Raw genomic sequence first — 16,183 nt, 5'->3', positions numbered from 1 at the left:
GCCTGTCTGCCCATCTGTCTCCCAGGCGCCTGTCCCACGTGTCCGGCCACCGCTCCTACTACCTCCGTGGGGCTGGGGCCCTCCTGCAGCATGGCCTGGTCAACTTCACACTCAACAAGCTCATCCACCGGGTATGGGCCAGTCTGGGAGGGCTGCCTGGTGGGGGGGGGCGGGGGGGGCATGGACGCTGACTCAGAACGCTCAAGGCGGGGAGGTGGGGGGGGGTCACCTCTGCTCTAGTCACTGTTTACAGAGCTTTACACGTATTATTGACACATTTCGTTCCTAGAGCAGCGGTGGGAGGTAGTGCCATTATTATCCCCACTTCAGAGATGGAGAAATGAAGGCCTGGAGAGGGTGTGACTAGCCCAGGATGTCGTGGCTGCTGCCTGGGGCTGGCCCTAGAGCCTGAGCCCATCACCTCCCCGCCTGCCTCTAGGGGAAAGGGAGCGTCGGGGAAATGTGTTGCTGAACCGGGAAGGCTTAGCAGGGGCTGGAGGCGTGGGGCGTGGGCGGCGGTGAGGGACCCGGACATTTCCTGAGGGCGCTGGGGAGCCACAGAAAGCTTTCACTCTACCTCCCCCTACCCTGTGTCGCTGAACTGAGTGAGGAAACTGTGAAGCCCCAGCAGAGGGCCCCGAAGCCAGCTCCAAGCCCACCGCTCAGGCCTTCCTCAGTTTCCTCTGAGGTGGAGTGGGCTTTGTGGCCCATTCTGCGGTGCCGCTGCTTCCGGTTTGAGCTTGGGGCCGGGTGGGGGTCCTGGCTGCGCTCCTCACCGCACCCCCTTCCTCTTCACAGGGCTTCACTCCCATGACAGTGCCAGACCTTCTCCGAGGAGCTGTGTTTGTGAGTGCTCCCCACGCCCAGCTGTGTGCCAATTTTGGGGACCCCAGGCATGAAGAACAGCCTGTCTCCCCCGGCAGAGACCACCCTGGGACCGGGTTGAGGGTGTCGGGCCACAACAAGGCGGCCAGGGCAATTCCAGAAGCTTCCTGGAGAGGAGCGGGGGTTGTGACTGCAAAATGGAGGCCGAGGTCCTCTGTACCCTGACCTCTGTGGCTTGGCCTCCTCCCCAGGAAGGCTGTGGGATGACACCAAATGCCAACCCATCCCAGATTTATAACATCGACCCCTCCCGCTTTGAAGACCTCAACCTGGCTGGGACAGCAGAGGTGGGGCTTGCAGGTAAGCACCTGCCTGGGGGCAACAGCAGGGGTGAGGATACCTCCAGCATCCTCAGAGCAGCAGGGATTGTAGGGGGACTACCAGGAGCATCCTAGGGATGATGGCTGCCTGCCGAGGATGTCCCAGTGACCCCAGGGCCAACATGTACGGTTGTGTAGGTTGTTTACTGCACAACAGCCCAGTGAGGATCCAGCTACTGCCTTGCCGTGAGATTGTGTCCACCAGAGGGGTGCCTTTTCTAATTCTCACAGAGGTTTCCTGTGGATGGGTGGCACCTCTAGCTGACCCATCCTGTTCCCCTCTTCCCCCAGGCTACTTCATGGACCACTCCGTGGCCTTCAGGGACCTGCCCATCAGGTGATGCTCAGTTCCTTTAGATCTTGTTTCCACCCATGACATTCCCTCTCCCCTCCCTGACACCACCTCCCCTGCTTCCCCCAGGATGGTTTGTTCCAGTACCTGCTACCGGGCCGAGACAGACACAGGGAAGGAGCCATGGGGACTATATCGAGTACACCACTTCACCAAGGTTGGTGTAGCTGGGACTGGGGAGGAGGGCCATTACAGTGACCCAGGGTCTCCTGACTCCTGTGCCCACTGCACTGCCCCAGGTGGAGATGTTTGGGGTGACAGGCCCTGGGCTGGAGCAGAGCTCACAGCTGCTGGAGGAGTTCCTGTCCCTGCAGATGGAGATCTTGACGGAGCTGGGCCTGCACTTCCGGTGCGGAGAAGGGTGGGGGTGCGGGAGGAGGGATGGGCTGGCTAGGTGCTCCCTCATCATGAACAGCCTCATCACCCCCATCCCCCCGCCCCCTTTTCCCGTATTAGGACTATCTGCAGGGTGTGTGTCTGTCAGGCTGTAAAATCCCGTGTAGGACCATAGGACGGGGCCAGCAGCCTAAGCAGCACAGGGCGCTCCAGTGTAGAGGCCCAGGCCCCTTCCCTCTCCTGGCTCCCATCCCTCGGTGCCGCCCCATCCCCCATCTGTACTTCACCCCAGGCAGCACCTCAGCACCCCGGGCAGAGTGGAGGTGGGGGCACACCCCTTCCCTTTCAGGCAGCCCCACGCCCCCCTCCCCGAGCCCTGTCCGTCACAGGCTTCCAGAGAGGCCTGGGGATGTGGGCTTTTTCCTTGGGGACCCATTACAAACCGGGGGTGCTGAGAGTGGCCCATGCTTTCTCCTCCCCACCCTCTTCTCCATCCACTTTTCTGCCACCCCCCCTGCCGCCGCCTCCGCCTCTCACCCACTGACCTTCACCATGACCTTCTCTTCCGCGGCAGCATCCTGGACATGCCCACCCAGGAACTGGGCCTTCCCGCCTACCGCAAGTTCGATATCGAGGCCTGGATGCCAGGCCGCGGCCGCTTCGGCGAGGTAAGCCCCCGTGCGGTGGGGACGCCTGGTGGGGACGGGACCCCCTACCCCCCCACAGCTGATCCTCTCAGCCCACCCTGCCCCCTCGCCCAGGTCACCAGCGCGTCCAACTGCACGGACTTCCAGAGCCGCCGGCTACACATCATGTTCCAGAAGGAGGCTGGGGAGCTGCAGTTCGCCCACACGGTGAGCGCCCGCACCCCCCTCCCACCCGCCCCAGAGCCTCCACCCTCCTAGGCCCACGCCACCTCAGCCTCTCCCAGGCCAGTAGAGGTCATCATGTGGACGCGAGCGTGCTTCTCTCCCAGGTGAACGCCACGGCCTGCGCCATCCCCCGCCTCCTCATCGCCCTCCTGGAGAGCAATCAGCAAGAGGTGAGGCGGGCGAGGATCGCACGCGGGGAGGCAGAGGGTGCAGGCCTGGGGCAGTGGCAGCGACCTGAGGCCTGCTTTGTCCCCAGGATGGCTCGGTCCTCGTGCCCCCTGCCCTCCAGCCCTACCTTGGCACTGATCGGATCACGGCCCCCACCCACGTGCCTCTCCAATACATCGGCCCCAACCAGCCCCAGAAGCCCAGGCGCCCGGGCCGGCCTGTTTCGAGCTGAGAACTCACCCCCATCAGTCAGCCGGGCTGTGGCTGCTTCCTGGAGCTCGGGGGACCCTGGAAGCCCGGGACCTATTTTCCTGAGCAGAGTCCTGACATCTGCAGCTCCGTGCCTGGGCCCCTTCCCTACTTCCTCAGAATCAGCCAGTGACCCCGTCGCCACTGACGGTCCCAGCCTGCACCGGAAAGCAGGACATCTGGGGACTTGAAGGTTGTAGGAATGAGGGGAAAAGAGGAAGAAGCCTCCAATACTCCTTCCTCCTTCCCTCCCTCAGTACTTAGCAGGAAGTCCCCAATAAATGGTCAGAACCAAGGCCTTTGTGGATCTGTGAGCAAGGCGGAGGACCCTGGCTGGCTCGCTGGGCATGCTGGCCAGAGGTGCTAAACCATCCCAGGGGCTGTGGCTGGAGGGACTGTGGCCACAACCCCCAGAGCACATGGAGGGCAGCTTGGGGGCCACCGCCGGAACTGAGAGCATGCCAAGTCCTCTCCCCTTGCTCTAGAACAGGGGACACCTTGCACTGACCCCGGTTTCAACCTCACCCCTCCACCCCCCGCGGCTAGGAGGGGTCCAGGAGACAGCATAGCCTTAGCGAAGCCAGAACTCGCTCTGCCCCTCACCGTGCCCGTCCAGTGACCCTCAACTCCTCTCACACCTGCGTCAGTCCTTCCTTCAGCAGACCCTGGCCACTCCTCCTTCAGAGTATCTCCAGAAGCCACCCTTACTTTCTCCTCCCTAGTCCTGTTCACTGTGACTGACGAGCCTCTTCACTGCCTCCCGACTCCCTGGGCCCCCACACGAAGCCAGAGCGACCCTATGGACCCCCGGGTGAGGTCACGTCCCTCCCCTGCTCGGAGCCCTCACGGGAAAGGACAGAGTGGTCCCCAGGATCCACAGAGCCCCACATGATCTGCCCCCTGCCTTCCTCCTCAACCCGCCTCTTGTCTGTCTTCCTTTGGGGCTGGCCGTTCGAACTCTGCAGACTCATTCTTGACTCAGACCTTTGCCCTCGCTGGTCCCTTCCCTGGCTATGCTTTCCCTCCATCTTGCATGATTGCCTCCATTTTATCACTCCGGCCTTGGCGCAAATACCCTCTTCCGAGAGGACTTCCCTGACCCGCCAGAGTAAAAGCCCCCAGCGCTCATGTGATGCAGGAGTCTGGGGTCATTTCCTCTTTTTCCTGACGCATACTTGAGTATTACATCGGCCCCTTCTCAAATGTCTGCTCCAAGAGCCCAGGGAAGTGTGTCCGCTGCTGAAGCCCTGGGCTTTGTAAGAGCGCTGGGCATAGAGTAGGTGCTCAATAAAAATTCCCAGCCGGAAGGGGCTGGGACCTGCGTAGTGCCCAGTGCCCAGTGCTGTCTAAATGACCTGCACTCAGCTACCGCCACGCCTCACTTGTGGAGTCGCGGCCGCCGGCCCCATTTCACAAAGGATGGAACCAACCCTAGAGAGGCCCGGCAGTTTTCCCCGGGCCGCACAGCTGTTGGTGGTGGAACTGGGATGCAGGCAGGGCCCAGCCACAACCTCTGGGACAAGAGGTTTAGGAGACCCAAATTTTGAGATGAGGAAATGGTCAAAAAGAGGAGTTGCCTGAGGTCTATCTGCAAGTGGCTGCCACTGGATTCGAACCCCGGTCGGTTTCCCAGTGCAGCTGTAAAGCTCATCAGACTCTGTTTGTCTGGGGGACGCACCCTCCCCCTATGCAGGCGCTCAGGGGCCATTAGCTGGAGTGGAGTGGGTGCAGGACGTGGGTCTCCATGAATAATTGAGAGTCTGGGGCAGGTGGCCGCCCCGCAGCTGTCACCCCGCCGCGGGCGGGGAAGGGGCGGTGGTCACGTCCCGTCCTCCCCTGCGGGGCCATGGGCGCGGGTTATAAGCAGCTGCCGCGCTGCCAGCCAGCACCGCACCAAGCACCCTGGTCGGGACGCCCCACCATGCAGCGCCGCGGGCCCCCCTCAGTGCTGCTGTTGCTGCCGCTGGCCCTGCTGCTGGCGCTGCTGCTGGGGGCGGGTGAGTGCCAGAAACTGGAGAGGGGGCTTCTGCGGCCAGCTCGGGGACCAGGGACTCGAGGGACCAGGGGCGGGAACGGTGCACCCAGAGACTTCGCGGGCTGAGCTTCCGGGTGGGGAGGGTACACCTGGCAGGTAGGCTGGGGGAGGGGACAGGTGAGTAACGGGATGCATCTTGGAGCTGGGATCAGCACCGAGGACAGCACCCGGGCGGGGGGTTGTCCGAGCCCAGCACCCATTTCCTTCCTCCACAGCCACCGCTGCTCCCTTGGCACCAAGACCCTCCAAGGAAGAGGTGAGGAGTGCGGACCCCTTGCCCTGCCCCATCTCCCCCGCACCCTGGCCCTCTCTGACCAGCCTGCATGATCATCTCCTCTCCACACCCCCAACTGCTCTCATTGCCCCCCCCGCCCTGCCCTCAACCTCCCCTCTGACCCTTCACCCCCAGCTGACCCGCTGTCTGGCCGAGGTGGTCACGGAAGTGCTGACACTGGGCCAGGCCCAGAGAAGCCCCTGCACAGCTCTCCTCCACAAAGGTAAGCAGGGCCCAGGCCCCAGTTCCTCTTGGGTGCCCCCACCCCACCCAGGGTTTCGGTCAGGGTTTTCTGGAGGAAGGGGTGTCTTCTCCCAGAGCCCCCTTGCCTGGGTTGGCACAGCACAGCGCAGTGTCCAGCCTGGCCTCCAGCTCCACCCTTGGGGTTCCCTGCAGAGGTACGGGATGGGGGCAGAGAATGTCCCTCAGACCTGAGCCGCCTCTCCCAGTTTTGGGCAGCCCCCCTGTGGGACCTCGGGCAGACCCCAGAACTCCCCCAGGTCTCAGTTTCCCGACTTGCCGCACAGAGAGCATCCTCTCTCTTTCCGCCAGAGATGTGTGAGACAGAGCCCTATGGCTGTGCGTCCACCAAAGAGAAAGGCCTACTGGTTCAAGAGGCTGGGAAGACGAGGCCCAGCCAGGAAGTGAGGGAAGAGGAAGAGGAAGCAGCGGAGAGGGCCCACAAGTCTGAGGTGCGGCAACAGACCATCCAGGAGCAGCTCCACAGCCGGCTCCGCCAGGAGGAGGACAACGAGGAGGAGGAGGAGGAGAAAAGGAAGAGCAGGCCCATGGAACCCTTTGAAGGCCTGTGGAAGCGGCGCCTAGACGGTGGAGGGGGGCCCCAGAAGCGAGGAGCAGAGCAGGCCAGTGAGGAGGAGACAGCCCAGTTCGAGGCGGAGGAGAAGGGCATGCAGGTGCTCAGCGGGGGCCACAGCCTGTGGCAGGGGGGCGGAGAAGAGGGGCACGAGTACTCACCGCACCACCGCCACCACCAGCAGTCAGAAGCTGAGCCCGAGCAGGAGGAGAAGAAAGAGGCTTCGGAGAGGAAGGTGAGCGGAGGAGGCGATGGGCAAGTGGGGTGGACCAAATGGCCAGTGGGTTACAACTAAACACATACCAGTGTTGGGCCATAAATAGCCAATATCCACACAAATGGATCATAGTGACCAGGACTGACACCGGGACGAGGCAGCAGCCTCTGCTGGACCGAGACGGTCAAGATGGCTGAGATTACAGTAACCAAGACGACCACGAGTGTGGCAGAGAAGTGGCTGAGTTACCACCACTGTGCTCTGTAAGGAGCAGTCTGGCCACATGGGAAGGGGCTGCTGTGCTTGGTTCACCGGACTAGAGATGGACACCGCTGCTGAGTCATGGGAAGTGGGATGTCCCCACGGTTGGTGGCAGTGGCCAAAACGGCCAGCACCTCACAAAGGGGTCATGGCATCCAAGTTGGGCACCTTTACTAGTCCTCTCTGCTGCTGTTCGCTAGGCAGTCAACACGGACCACACTGCTGGTCGCGTTGGCCAACGTAACTCTTCCACTGTGGCCCCTATCGCGGTCCATGGGGACCAGGATGATCACTGCTGGCTGCCGTTGTGCAAAGTGACACAGCCCACATTCACGGGTGACCACTGGGGTGGCCCACCCTTGAAGGTGGGTGCTGACCAGCCCATTTCTGATCCCACCAGGAGCACGACATGGGGCGGCTGGAGCACGTGAGAGAGGAGCTAAAGAAGGCAACGGAGATGCTGGGGGAGATCAGGAGGGAGTGATGACCCCCAACCTCATGTCCTCCTTCCCGACACACCCTATGGCTAAGGACCGTGGACCCCCAAAGCTCACCTAACAGCCCACTCCATTCCCCAACCTGCAGGAACGGGGAGAAGGGTGGGCCATGTGACTGGGCCCAAGGGGCTGAGTGAGCTGGGTAGAGGGGCTGGGCTCACACTGACTCAGGACACACCCGGCCTCCCACGTCACCCACTCCAACCCTTTGGTGTGAATAAAGCACAGAGAAAACCACTGAGGCTTGTGTGGCACTTGATTTTGGAGGGACAGGGACCCAGGAATAAACTGGAGGACCGCAAAGGCGACCGTCAGTCTAGTCTCTGGTTGTCAGAACTGGGATTTTATTAAACTGGAAACTCTATTAACAATTAGGTCAGACGGGGTCATCAGGGAGAGGTTTTGAGGCTGGGGTGGGAGGTAGCCGGTTTTGGCCCCGGCCACTGTGGACCACGATGTCGTCGTATTCATCCTGGGGGCAGAGGGGGGCAGGCACAGGGGCTCAGCCGGCTGTCCCCTTGCCGGCTATCCAGCTTCCTCCACCCACCCCGGCAACTGGGGCCTTCCTGGAAGCCCAGGTCCCCCCACTCAAATCCCCTGCTCCTAGTTTGCCGACCACCACGTTCAAGGTCACCCGTGGTCTCCCGCCGCCCGCCACTGCTCGGGCTCCAGCCCTGCTGCTTCGCCACGGCCGCTGGGGTCTCCCTCCTCTGCACCCCCCGCCTCTACCCAGACTCCTCCCCCCCCAACCTTGTCCCCTGCCCAAGGGAGTGTCTCTGCCACCTGGGTTCCCCAACACAACCTCCTCACTGGTGGCTAAGGTCTTTCCCAGCTGCTGCCAGGGTTGGAATCCCTGCTGCCCGAGGTCGGCTTCCCACCACCTGAGTTCTCCAACTCTTGCTTGGCGCGGTCACTGCGCTGTCAGCCACCGCCGCCAACCGCTGCCATTGCTGGTCACTCCGCCTGAGTTCTCCCTCTGCTCAAGCCCCGCTCCCCGCGTTCTCCCCGCCAGCCCTGTCCAGGTCTCCCCGGACAGCTGCCTGACAGCCCTGGCACCGCTGCCTGAGTTCTCTGATCGCAGCGGCCCGAGGTCGGTCTCACTACGCTGCGTAACTTCTCTTCTCCCCCCTTCCCACCTGCCTGTTCACCCTGACCCCCCAGCTAGGCCGCCCGGTCTTTCCTCCTGACTCACGCCCTCGTCCCCGCTGTCACTGTCGCTACTGCTGCTGCAGGGGCCTGGCCTGTCGTCCTCGTCCTCAGGCTCAGGGGCTCCATATGCACGGAGAAGGCGGGCGAGGATGGGGTTGGGCCGGAGCGTGGCGCTGCCCAGTGGGGTGCGGCCCCCATACATGCGGGTGGCGGGGTCGGCACCTGCCCTCAGGAGGAGCTCCAGCACGTCGGCGGCTTGGGCCTCCACTGCCAAGTGCAGGGGGCTCCGGCCACACGTGGGCTCCTGCAAGGAGCAGCACAGAGGTCAAGGAGGCCCTGCCCCACTCCGGGGGGCAACCCTCCCCGCCACGCCTTCTCCCTAGGGCAGCTCACCGGTTTGTTGAGGTCTGCTCCAGCCTCCCGGAGCAGCCGGACCATCTCTGCATCTTTGTGGATGACGGCCACGTGAAGTGGAGTATGGCCTGCGGACAGAGTGACTGGTGTCAGACGATGGGGGTGAGGGGCCGGGGCCCCAAATGCCAATAGGGGAGGGCTTCGTGAGGGGACTGAGCTTGGGGTCCAGCTCCTGAATTCCTGGGTAAGTCAAAGAGGCAACTGCACCCCCAATGCCTAAGTCTTGGTGGGTCTGGCACTTGCTGGTAGTGCCAATGTCTGGCTTGTGGAATGTCTGGGGCTTATGGGTGAAGAGCCTGGGGGCTTTGGACAGGAAGCCCGGATCCTGGGACCGGGAGACTGAGTCTCTGGTCTTTATTTCACAAAGGACCTGGACCCCAGATTCCTGGATCCTGAGTAGTTGAAGGGCCTGTGACCTTGGGGGGTGGGCTGGGTCCTGAACACTGGGTCCTGGGTGATCTCAGTCCCTTTGTGGAAGGGGCTTGGTCCAGGTAGTTGGGCTTAGAGGTGGGGGACCTGAGACGCAGATGCCAGGGCCCTGGGTAGATGGGCTCTTTTTTCCCATGCGGCCTGGCTGAGGGCTGCCCCTGAACCCAGTGTCAATCTCTGGGAATCTTGGCCTTGAGTTCCCTTGTCCTGGGTAGACTAGGACCTGTGGTTTTGGTAGGAGGGGGTGAGGTCTGGGGTGAGCTGTGCCTTCCACCTGCGGAACCTGGGCCCAACAATGGGATCTTAGTAGTTCTAGGCCTGTGGGTGACAGGTCTGGGTCCCAAGTGGTCTCGGGCCTCCACGTGGTCCAGGTCCTGAATCCCACATGACCGATTCTCAGTAATCTGGGGCCTCAGTGGGAGCCCTTCCCCATGCCTGGGGTCCCTGAAGCCTCAGTGTTATTTCCCAAGGGGCTGGGTCTTGAGTCAGGAGAACCCAGCCCACAGCCCAGTGCTTTCACTCTGCCCAGGAGCCCGGGCCTGCCCAGTGACTGGGAACCCTCACCCTCGTAGTTCTCAGCCTCCAGTTGCAGCTTCCAATCCTCCTCACTCTCTTCATCTTCCTTCTCCGAGTCGGGTTCGGGGTACAAGGCAACAGGCAGGTGATCGGCTTGAGAGGTGCGGGCAGGGCCCTGAGCGAGGTAGGTGTTGGGGGCTCCCCTGGTGCACCGGGGACGGGGCTGGAGTAGCGCATGAGCACAGGCATGCGCCCTCATGCGGCAGGCCAGGTGCAGTGCCGTGTGGCCCCCACGCTCTGCCACATGCAGGCTGGCACCCGCCGCATACAACTTCTCCACTGCGGAGGCCTCCCCCAGGATGGCTGCCAGGTGAAGGGCTGTCTGCAGGAGCAGAGGGCAGGGGTTAGGGGTTGCACTGAGAGCCCGGACCCAAGCCCTGTACTAGCCCCGGGTGGCTCACCTGGCCCAGGTCATTCTGCAGGTCCAGGTACTCAGTGCCAGCCGCGAAGCCTAGGAGGAAATCCAGGAAGGGCTCGTGCTGATGAATCACTGCCAAGTGCAGTGCCCTGAAGACAAAGACAGGGAGCAGAGGACAGAGGTTAGGGACCCCTGGGGCGCCTGGCTGGCACAGTCCGTTAAGCGTCCGACTCTTGGTTTCAGCTCAGGTCGTGATCTCAGGATAGTGAGATCTCAGGATCGAGCCCCGTGTCAGGCTCTGTGCTCAGTGCAGCATCTGCTTGAGATTCTCTCTCCCTCTCCTTCTGCACGCCCCCACCACTCGTGCTCTCTCTGTGTCTCAAATAAATAAATAAATCTTAAAAAAAAAAAGTCAAGTATTCCTGTATTCCTTCATTCAACAAACATAGCAAACAAACACCTACTGTGTGCTAGGCCCCATGACCACAGGAATCTAGGAGGGTCAGGTCAGAGTTAATTCAGCAAATTTGGTGAGTTGGTGTTTATTAAGTAGGACTTCTACTTCCTCCCAAGATGATATAACAGGGACCAGATTCTCCTCCCCTCTGAATCAACCAAAATAAAGCAGACAAACTATAGTATAGGAAACAACAGTTTTCCAGATATTGGTCCTCATGCAATGAACGACAGCAATCCCTGAGAGACAGGGCGCATAGTGAGGTGAGACCTTTGATTGATTGCCACGTTTCCTAGTCTTGAGAGAAGACACGGCACAGAGAGGGCGAACCCAAGCAGGGCCCTGGCACATTGCATATGAAGTGAGATGGAGCTGAGTCTGGGGACAACAAGGCAGGGGGTGTCCTGGGACAGAGAAACCAAGAGACCTAAACAGGGAAAGACCCTAGAGATCTGCAGAGGGGCCTCAAGTATTTAGAAGACTGATCAGTACAGGGATGTGAAGAAACTACCCACCCCAGTCTGGGGAAGAAACCATCCAAACAGATTAAGGAAATATGCCCATTGCTCACAGGGGTCCAGGAATAGTGCCTGTTGCCACCAGTCAGACTAGGAAAAACTCCTAATTCACAGGACATTGGGTAGAAGACTCTGGAAGGTCTTACCTCAATAGTGGGGAATAATAAGCCCTAGATAGAGCACTGGTCAGGACCCACCTAACAAATCATAAAAGCAAGACCCCAAAGGACCAAACTACTTACAAGCAGTTTAACTGCATCCCAAAATAACACTCAAGAATATTTATAGGAATACACAACTGGCCAGCCTAACAAAGTAAAATTCACAATGTTTGGCATTTAATCAAAGATTATCAGGTAGGCAAACAAGCAGGAAAACAAGATCCATAATGAGAATACTCAATCAGTTGAAATTGACCCAGAAATGACCCAGATGTTGGAATCAGCAAACACGAACATTAAAAGAGTTCATTATAAGTGAATCTCATACATTCCAAAAGTTAAGTAGAGACATGGATATTAAAGAAAAAGACTTATATCAAACTCCTAGAGATAAAAACTACAGCATCTGAAATGAAAAATACACTGGATGGAATTAGCAACAGATGCAGAAGAAAAGATTAGCAAACTTGAAGACTGTGCGATAGGAACTATTTAGAATGAAACACAATGAGAATATTTTTCTTTATTTTTAAGTAATCTCTACACCCAGTGTAGGGCTTGAACTCACGACCCAGAGATCAAGAGTTGCATGGTCCACTGACTAAGCCAGCCAGGCATCCCCAAAGAGAGTATTTTAAAATGAAAAGAACAGGGGCGCCTGGGTGGCTCAGTCCTCAAGCATCTGCCTTCAGTTTAGGTCATGATCCCAGGGTCCTGGGATCGAGCCCTGCATCGGGCTCCCTGCTCAGCGGGAAGCCTGCTTCTCCCTCTCCCACTCCCCCTGCTTGATTCCCTCTCTCACTCTCTGTCAAATAAATACATAAAAAAATCTTAAAAAAAAAAATGAAATGAAAAGAACATCAGAGAGCTATGGGACAACTTCAAGCAGCCTGATAATATTTGAAACTTAAGTCTCTAAACGAGGGATAGAAAAAATACTTGAAGAAATAATGTCTGGAAAATTTTCCAAATCAGATGAAAACTATAAACTCACAGATCCAAGAAGTTCAGTGACTTCCAGGAACAAGAAATGTTAAGAAAACCATGCCAAGGCCCAACATAAAAATCCTGTTCAAAACCAATGATAAAGACAAAAATCTCAGGGGCACCTGGGTGGCTCAGTCAGTTAAGTGTCTGACTCTTGGTTTCAGCTCAGGTCATGATCTCAGGATCATGAGACTGAGCCCCAAGTCAGGCTCCTCGCTCAGCATGGAGTCTGCTTGAGATTCTCTGCCCCTCCCCTGCACTTGCTCACTTGCTCTCTCTCTAAAATAAATAAGATCTTTTAAAAAATGGGGCGTCTGGGTGGCTCAGTCGTTAAGCATCTGCCTTCGGCTCAGGTCATGATCCCAGGGTCCTGGGATCGAGCCCCACATTGGGCTCCCTGCTCAGTGGGAAGCCTCCTTCTCCCTCTCCCATTCTCCCTGCTTGTGTTCCCTCTCTCTGTGTGTCTCTGTCAAATAAATAAATAAAATCTTTAAAAAAATAAAAATAACTAAAAATGTAAAAACCATTCATAGCTTACCGCCATACAAAAGCAGATGGCTGGCTAGATTTTGCCTGGAGACCACAGTTTGCCAACCATTTAAACAACAGAACAAAGAGTTAAAGCTAATAAAGCCAGGGACTCCTGGCTGGCTCAGTCGGTAGAGCGTGTGACTCTTGATCTCGGGGTTGTGAGTTCGAGCCCCATGTTGGGTGTAGAGATTACATAAAAACAATATCTTAAGGGGCGCCTGGGTGGCTCAGTCGGTTAAGTGTCTGACTCTTGATTTCAGCTCAGGTCATGATCTCAGGGTTGTGAGATCACACCCTGCATCAGACTCCACCCTCAGTGGGGAGTCTGCTTGAGATTCTCTCTCCCTCTCCCCCCTGCTAAAATAAATAAAATAAAAATAAATAAAACCTTAAATAAAGCTAATGAGCCAACAAAAGAATACAACGGGACAAAATTTACAGGTTCCAAAAGAAGGTAGAAAAGAAGAAAAGGTAAACAAAGAAGAGGTATTAAGTAGAAAATGAGCAATAAGATGATAAACTTAAGCATGACTCTATCAAGAATTAAATGTAAATGGTCTAAACATTTCAATTAAGAGGCAGAAATTGTCAGACTGAATAAAAAAGCAAAAACCAACTATATACGCTCCCTACAAGTAACACCCTTTAAATATAAGTATTAAAAGATAGCTTAAAAATAAAAGGGTGGGAAAAGCTATACCATGCTAACACCAGTTAGTCAAAAGAAAGCAGCAGTGAGTATTTTAATATCAGACTAGACTTTAGAGCAAGGAATATTACCAGGTATAGAGAGGGTTACTTCATAATGATTAAGAGGTCAATTAAGCAAGAGAACATAATAATTCTAAACATTTGTGCCCCTAATAACAGAGCATAGGAGAAACAGACAAATCCACAATGACTGTTGGAGATTTCAATGCCCCCCCAAATAACTGATAGAAAAAGGAGACAGAAATCATCAGCAAGGATATATAAAACTATGGTAAAGCTATAAGCCAATAGGACCTCTAACTGACATTTAGAGAACACTACACCTAACAGCAGAATACCCATTCTTTTCAAGTGCACACATAATGTTCAGCACCATAACATAATTCTCAATAAATTTAAGAGGATTCAAGTCATACAAAGTGGGTTCTTGGTCTATGATGGAATTAAATTAAAAATCAATACAAGAAAGACATTTGGAAGACTTTCCAACTATCTGGAAACTAAATAACATATTTCTTTTTTTTTTTTTTTTAATTTCTTTAGGGGCATCTGGGTGGCATTTGGTTGGGCAACCGACTCTTGGTTTCAGCTCAGGTCGTGATCTCAGGGTCATGGGAACAAGCTCTGCATGAGGCTCCACACAGAGCCTGCTTGGGTTTCTCTCTCCCTCTCCTCTGCCCCTACTCCCACCAAAATAAATAAATAAATCTTAAAATATATATATATTTATTCCTTTATTTTAGCGAGAGAGAGCACAAGCAGGAGGGGCAGAGGGAGAGGGAGAGAGAATCCCAAGCAGACTCCACACTGAGCATAGAGCCTAACGGGGGGCTCATCCCAGGATCCCGAGATCATAACCTGAGCAGAAACCAAGAGTCAGACGCTCAACTGACTACGCTGCCCAGTCACCCCTAAATAACATATTTCTAAATAATCCACTGGCCAAAGAAGAAATCAAAAGAGAAACTACAAAGTATCTTGAATTAAATGAACATGAAAACATAGCATATCAGAATTTGTGAGAGGCTGCTAAAGCACTACTATGGGAAATTTACAGCATGAAACATCTATACTAGAAAAGAAAGGTCTCAAAATGATCTCAGCTGCCACTTTAAGAAACTAAAAAAAAAAGAACAAATTAAACCCAAAGTAAGCAGAAGAGGGCAATAATGAAAATCAGAACAGAGATCAATGAAATAAAAAGCAAAAAACCAATAAAGAAAATTAATGAAACCTAAGCGGGGGTCTTTGAAAAGATCAGTATTTCCCGAGTGCGTCTTATAGGTCAAGCACTGTTTAGTCACTGTGGATAGAACAGCAAACGCAATGCACAAAAAACCCCAGTGCAATCCCTCATGGGCCCTTACATCTCTTTTTCCTTCTACCCGGAGAGCCCTGCCCCAGATAATCTACTGGTCTCGTTTTGCTGCTTTATTTTTTCCCCAAAGAACTTACTCCCTTCAGACACACCATTTTTCTGCCTTTCTTGCATATTGTTTTTCATTTTTCTTTTTCTTCCTTTCCTTCTCTGCCCCTTTCTTTCGTTCCTTGTCTCTCTTTTTTTCCCTCCCTCCCTTCCTGTCAGTCTGTCCTTCTGCCTATATACCTACCCTAGAATGTAAACTCCACAAAGGTGTAAGTTTTTGTTTGTTTTCTTCACTGCTTTATCACAGCACCTAAAAAGGGCCTGGAAGGTGGTAGTGTTCAATAAATATTAAACCCCTATTAATCCCTGCTCGTGGAGCTTCCATTTTCTCTTTGAATGTAAGATCTGAAGATCAGTGCTCAGAAGGTAGAATCTTAGAGTCAAGGCCAAGTATTGATTTTGGAAATATAAGTTCAAGGCGCATGAATCAGGAGCTAAGGATAAAAGATCATATTTGGAGGTAGGAGGTCAGGAGGGGCCTGTCTGAACCACAGCTCTAACAAAAGTCTCAGGACTAGGGTCAGTAAGAGTTTTGGGATCAATGGACAGGGATGTGGAGCTCTATGAACCACCGTTTAAGAAAGGAAGGTCAGAGAAATTAAGGGGTTAGGGTCAGAGTTGGATAGGAAATTGGTTTTACTAAAGGTTAGGACTTGGGGGTTAGAGATCAGAAAGTCGAGCATCAGAAATTAGATTTAGGAGTGAAAGGTTAGGAAGCCGGGGTCAGAGATTAATAGGGAATCAGACGTCGGATCCTAGGGCCGGGTCTGGCAGCCTAAGGTTCACTCACGTGTCCCCATCCTCAGTGACGTAGCCGAAGACGAGGGGCGCCCACGACAGCCCCGGGCCCAGCTCGGCGCCCAACCCCGGTCCTCCGGGGGCTGCTGCGTCCGGACCCAGAGAGCCCAGACCGCTGTCGCACCATTCGTCGGCCTCCGCAGCTTTCCCCAAACACGCGACCCCTGCCATGGCCCCCGAAGCCTCAGGGGCCCCAGCGGCCGCCCGCCTGTAGCTAGGCTCTGCCTGAAGCCCTGGCGCTTCCGCCCTGCGGGGAATTCCCCAACACTGCCGCTTGACTCATCCAGTCAGAGTGAGCCAAAGAGTACACGCCCCTCCCACTTACCAGACCATGACCAATCAGAGTATTCAGATGGACTGCGGCTCTCTACCCATTCCCACATTTTCC

The 16,183-nt window shown here is 55.7% G+C and overlaps 3 protein-coding genes across 3 annotated transcripts in view; 2 read left to right on the top strand and 1 right to left on the bottom strand.

The window, feature by feature from the left end:
- The window catches only part of SARS2 (seryl-tRNA synthetase 2, mitochondrial), a 9,305-nt gene extending 5,828 nt beyond the window's left edge, over nucleotides 1–3,477 (top strand). Inside the window, 10 exon segments of the mRNA XM_081806862.1 lie at nucleotides 26–131; nucleotides 799–846; nucleotides 1,077–1,185; nucleotides 1,497–1,542; nucleotides 1,627–1,714; nucleotides 1,797–1,906; nucleotides 2,468–2,561; nucleotides 2,655–2,747; nucleotides 2,870–2,935; nucleotides 3,022–3,477. Coding sequence (XP_081662988.1) covers nucleotides 26–131; nucleotides 799–846; nucleotides 1,077–1,185; nucleotides 1,497–1,542; nucleotides 1,627–1,714; nucleotides 1,797–1,906; nucleotides 2,468–2,561; nucleotides 2,655–2,747; nucleotides 2,870–2,935; nucleotides 3,022–3,165 — 904 coding nt within the window. The 3' untranslated portion in view covers nucleotides 3,166–3,477.
- A 444-nt stretch (nucleotides 3,478–3,921) lies between these two features.
- On the top strand, nucleotides 3,922–7,517 carry CCER2 (coiled-coil glutamate rich protein 2). Its single transcript, XM_006739390.3, has 5 exons — nucleotides 3,922–5,179; nucleotides 5,433–5,473; nucleotides 5,627–5,714; nucleotides 6,044–6,540; nucleotides 7,184–7,517. Exons 1-5 carry the CDS (start codon nucleotides 5,029–5,031, stop codon nucleotides 7,265–7,267), a joined length of 861 nt encoding a protein of 286 aa, XP_006739453.3. The 5' UTR covers nucleotides 3,922–5,028; the 3' UTR covers nucleotides 7,268–7,517.
- An 85-nt stretch (nucleotides 7,518–7,602) lies between these two features.
- On the bottom strand, nucleotides 7,603–16,045 carry NFKBIB (NFKB inhibitor beta). The gene is made up of 6 exons (XM_006739389.3): nucleotides 15,788–16,045; nucleotides 10,250–10,355; nucleotides 9,837–10,170; nucleotides 8,823–8,911; nucleotides 8,473–8,733; nucleotides 7,603–7,752 (listed from the first exon to the last, which is right to left on the bottom strand). The coding sequence occupies exons 1-6, from the start codon at nucleotides 15,964–15,966 to the stop codon at nucleotides 7,657–7,659; spliced, it is 1,065 nt and encodes a 354-aa protein (XP_006739452.1). The 5' UTR covers nucleotides 15,967–16,045; the 3' UTR covers nucleotides 7,603–7,656.
- Nucleotides 16,046–16,183: the final 138 nt, after the last annotated feature.

Source organism: Leptonychotes weddellii, chromosome 16, assembly GCF_054177405.1.
Source record: "Leptonychotes weddellii isolate Sample4059 chromosome 16, ASM5417740v2, whole genome shotgun sequence".
Classification (NCBI taxonomy): domain Eukaryota; kingdom Metazoa; phylum Chordata; class Mammalia; order Carnivora; family Phocidae; genus Leptonychotes; species Leptonychotes weddellii.
This window is presented reverse-complemented; position numbering and strand designations above follow the sequence as displayed.

Bases quoted from the DNA above. Each gene is read 5' to 3' on its own strand.
- CCER2 (XM_006739390.3), top strand. From the start codon at position 5,029: ATGGGCGCGGGTTATAAGCAGCTGCCGCGCTGCCAGCCAGCACCGCAC. The intron at 5,715-6,043 runs GTAAGCAGGGCC...TCTTTCCGCCAG, and splicing joins CACAGCTCTCCTCCACAAAG to AGATGTGTGAGACAGAGCCC. The intron at 6,541-7,183 runs GTGAGCGGAGGA...TGATCCCACCAG, and splicing joins AAGAGGCTTCGGAGAGGAAG to GAGCACGACATGGGGCGGCT.
- NFKBIB (XM_006739389.3), bottom strand. From the start codon at position 15,966: ATGGCAGGGGTCGCGTGTTTGGGGAAAGCTGCGGAGGCCGACGAATGG. The intron at 10,171-10,249 runs GTGAGCCACCCG...CTGCTCCTGCAG, and splicing joins TGCAGAATGACCTGGGCCAG to ACAGCCCTTCACCTGGCAGC. The intron at 8,912-9,836 runs GTGAGGGTTCCC...CTCTGTCCGCAG, and splicing joins GGAGGCTGAGAACTACGAGG to GCCATACTCCACTTCACGTG.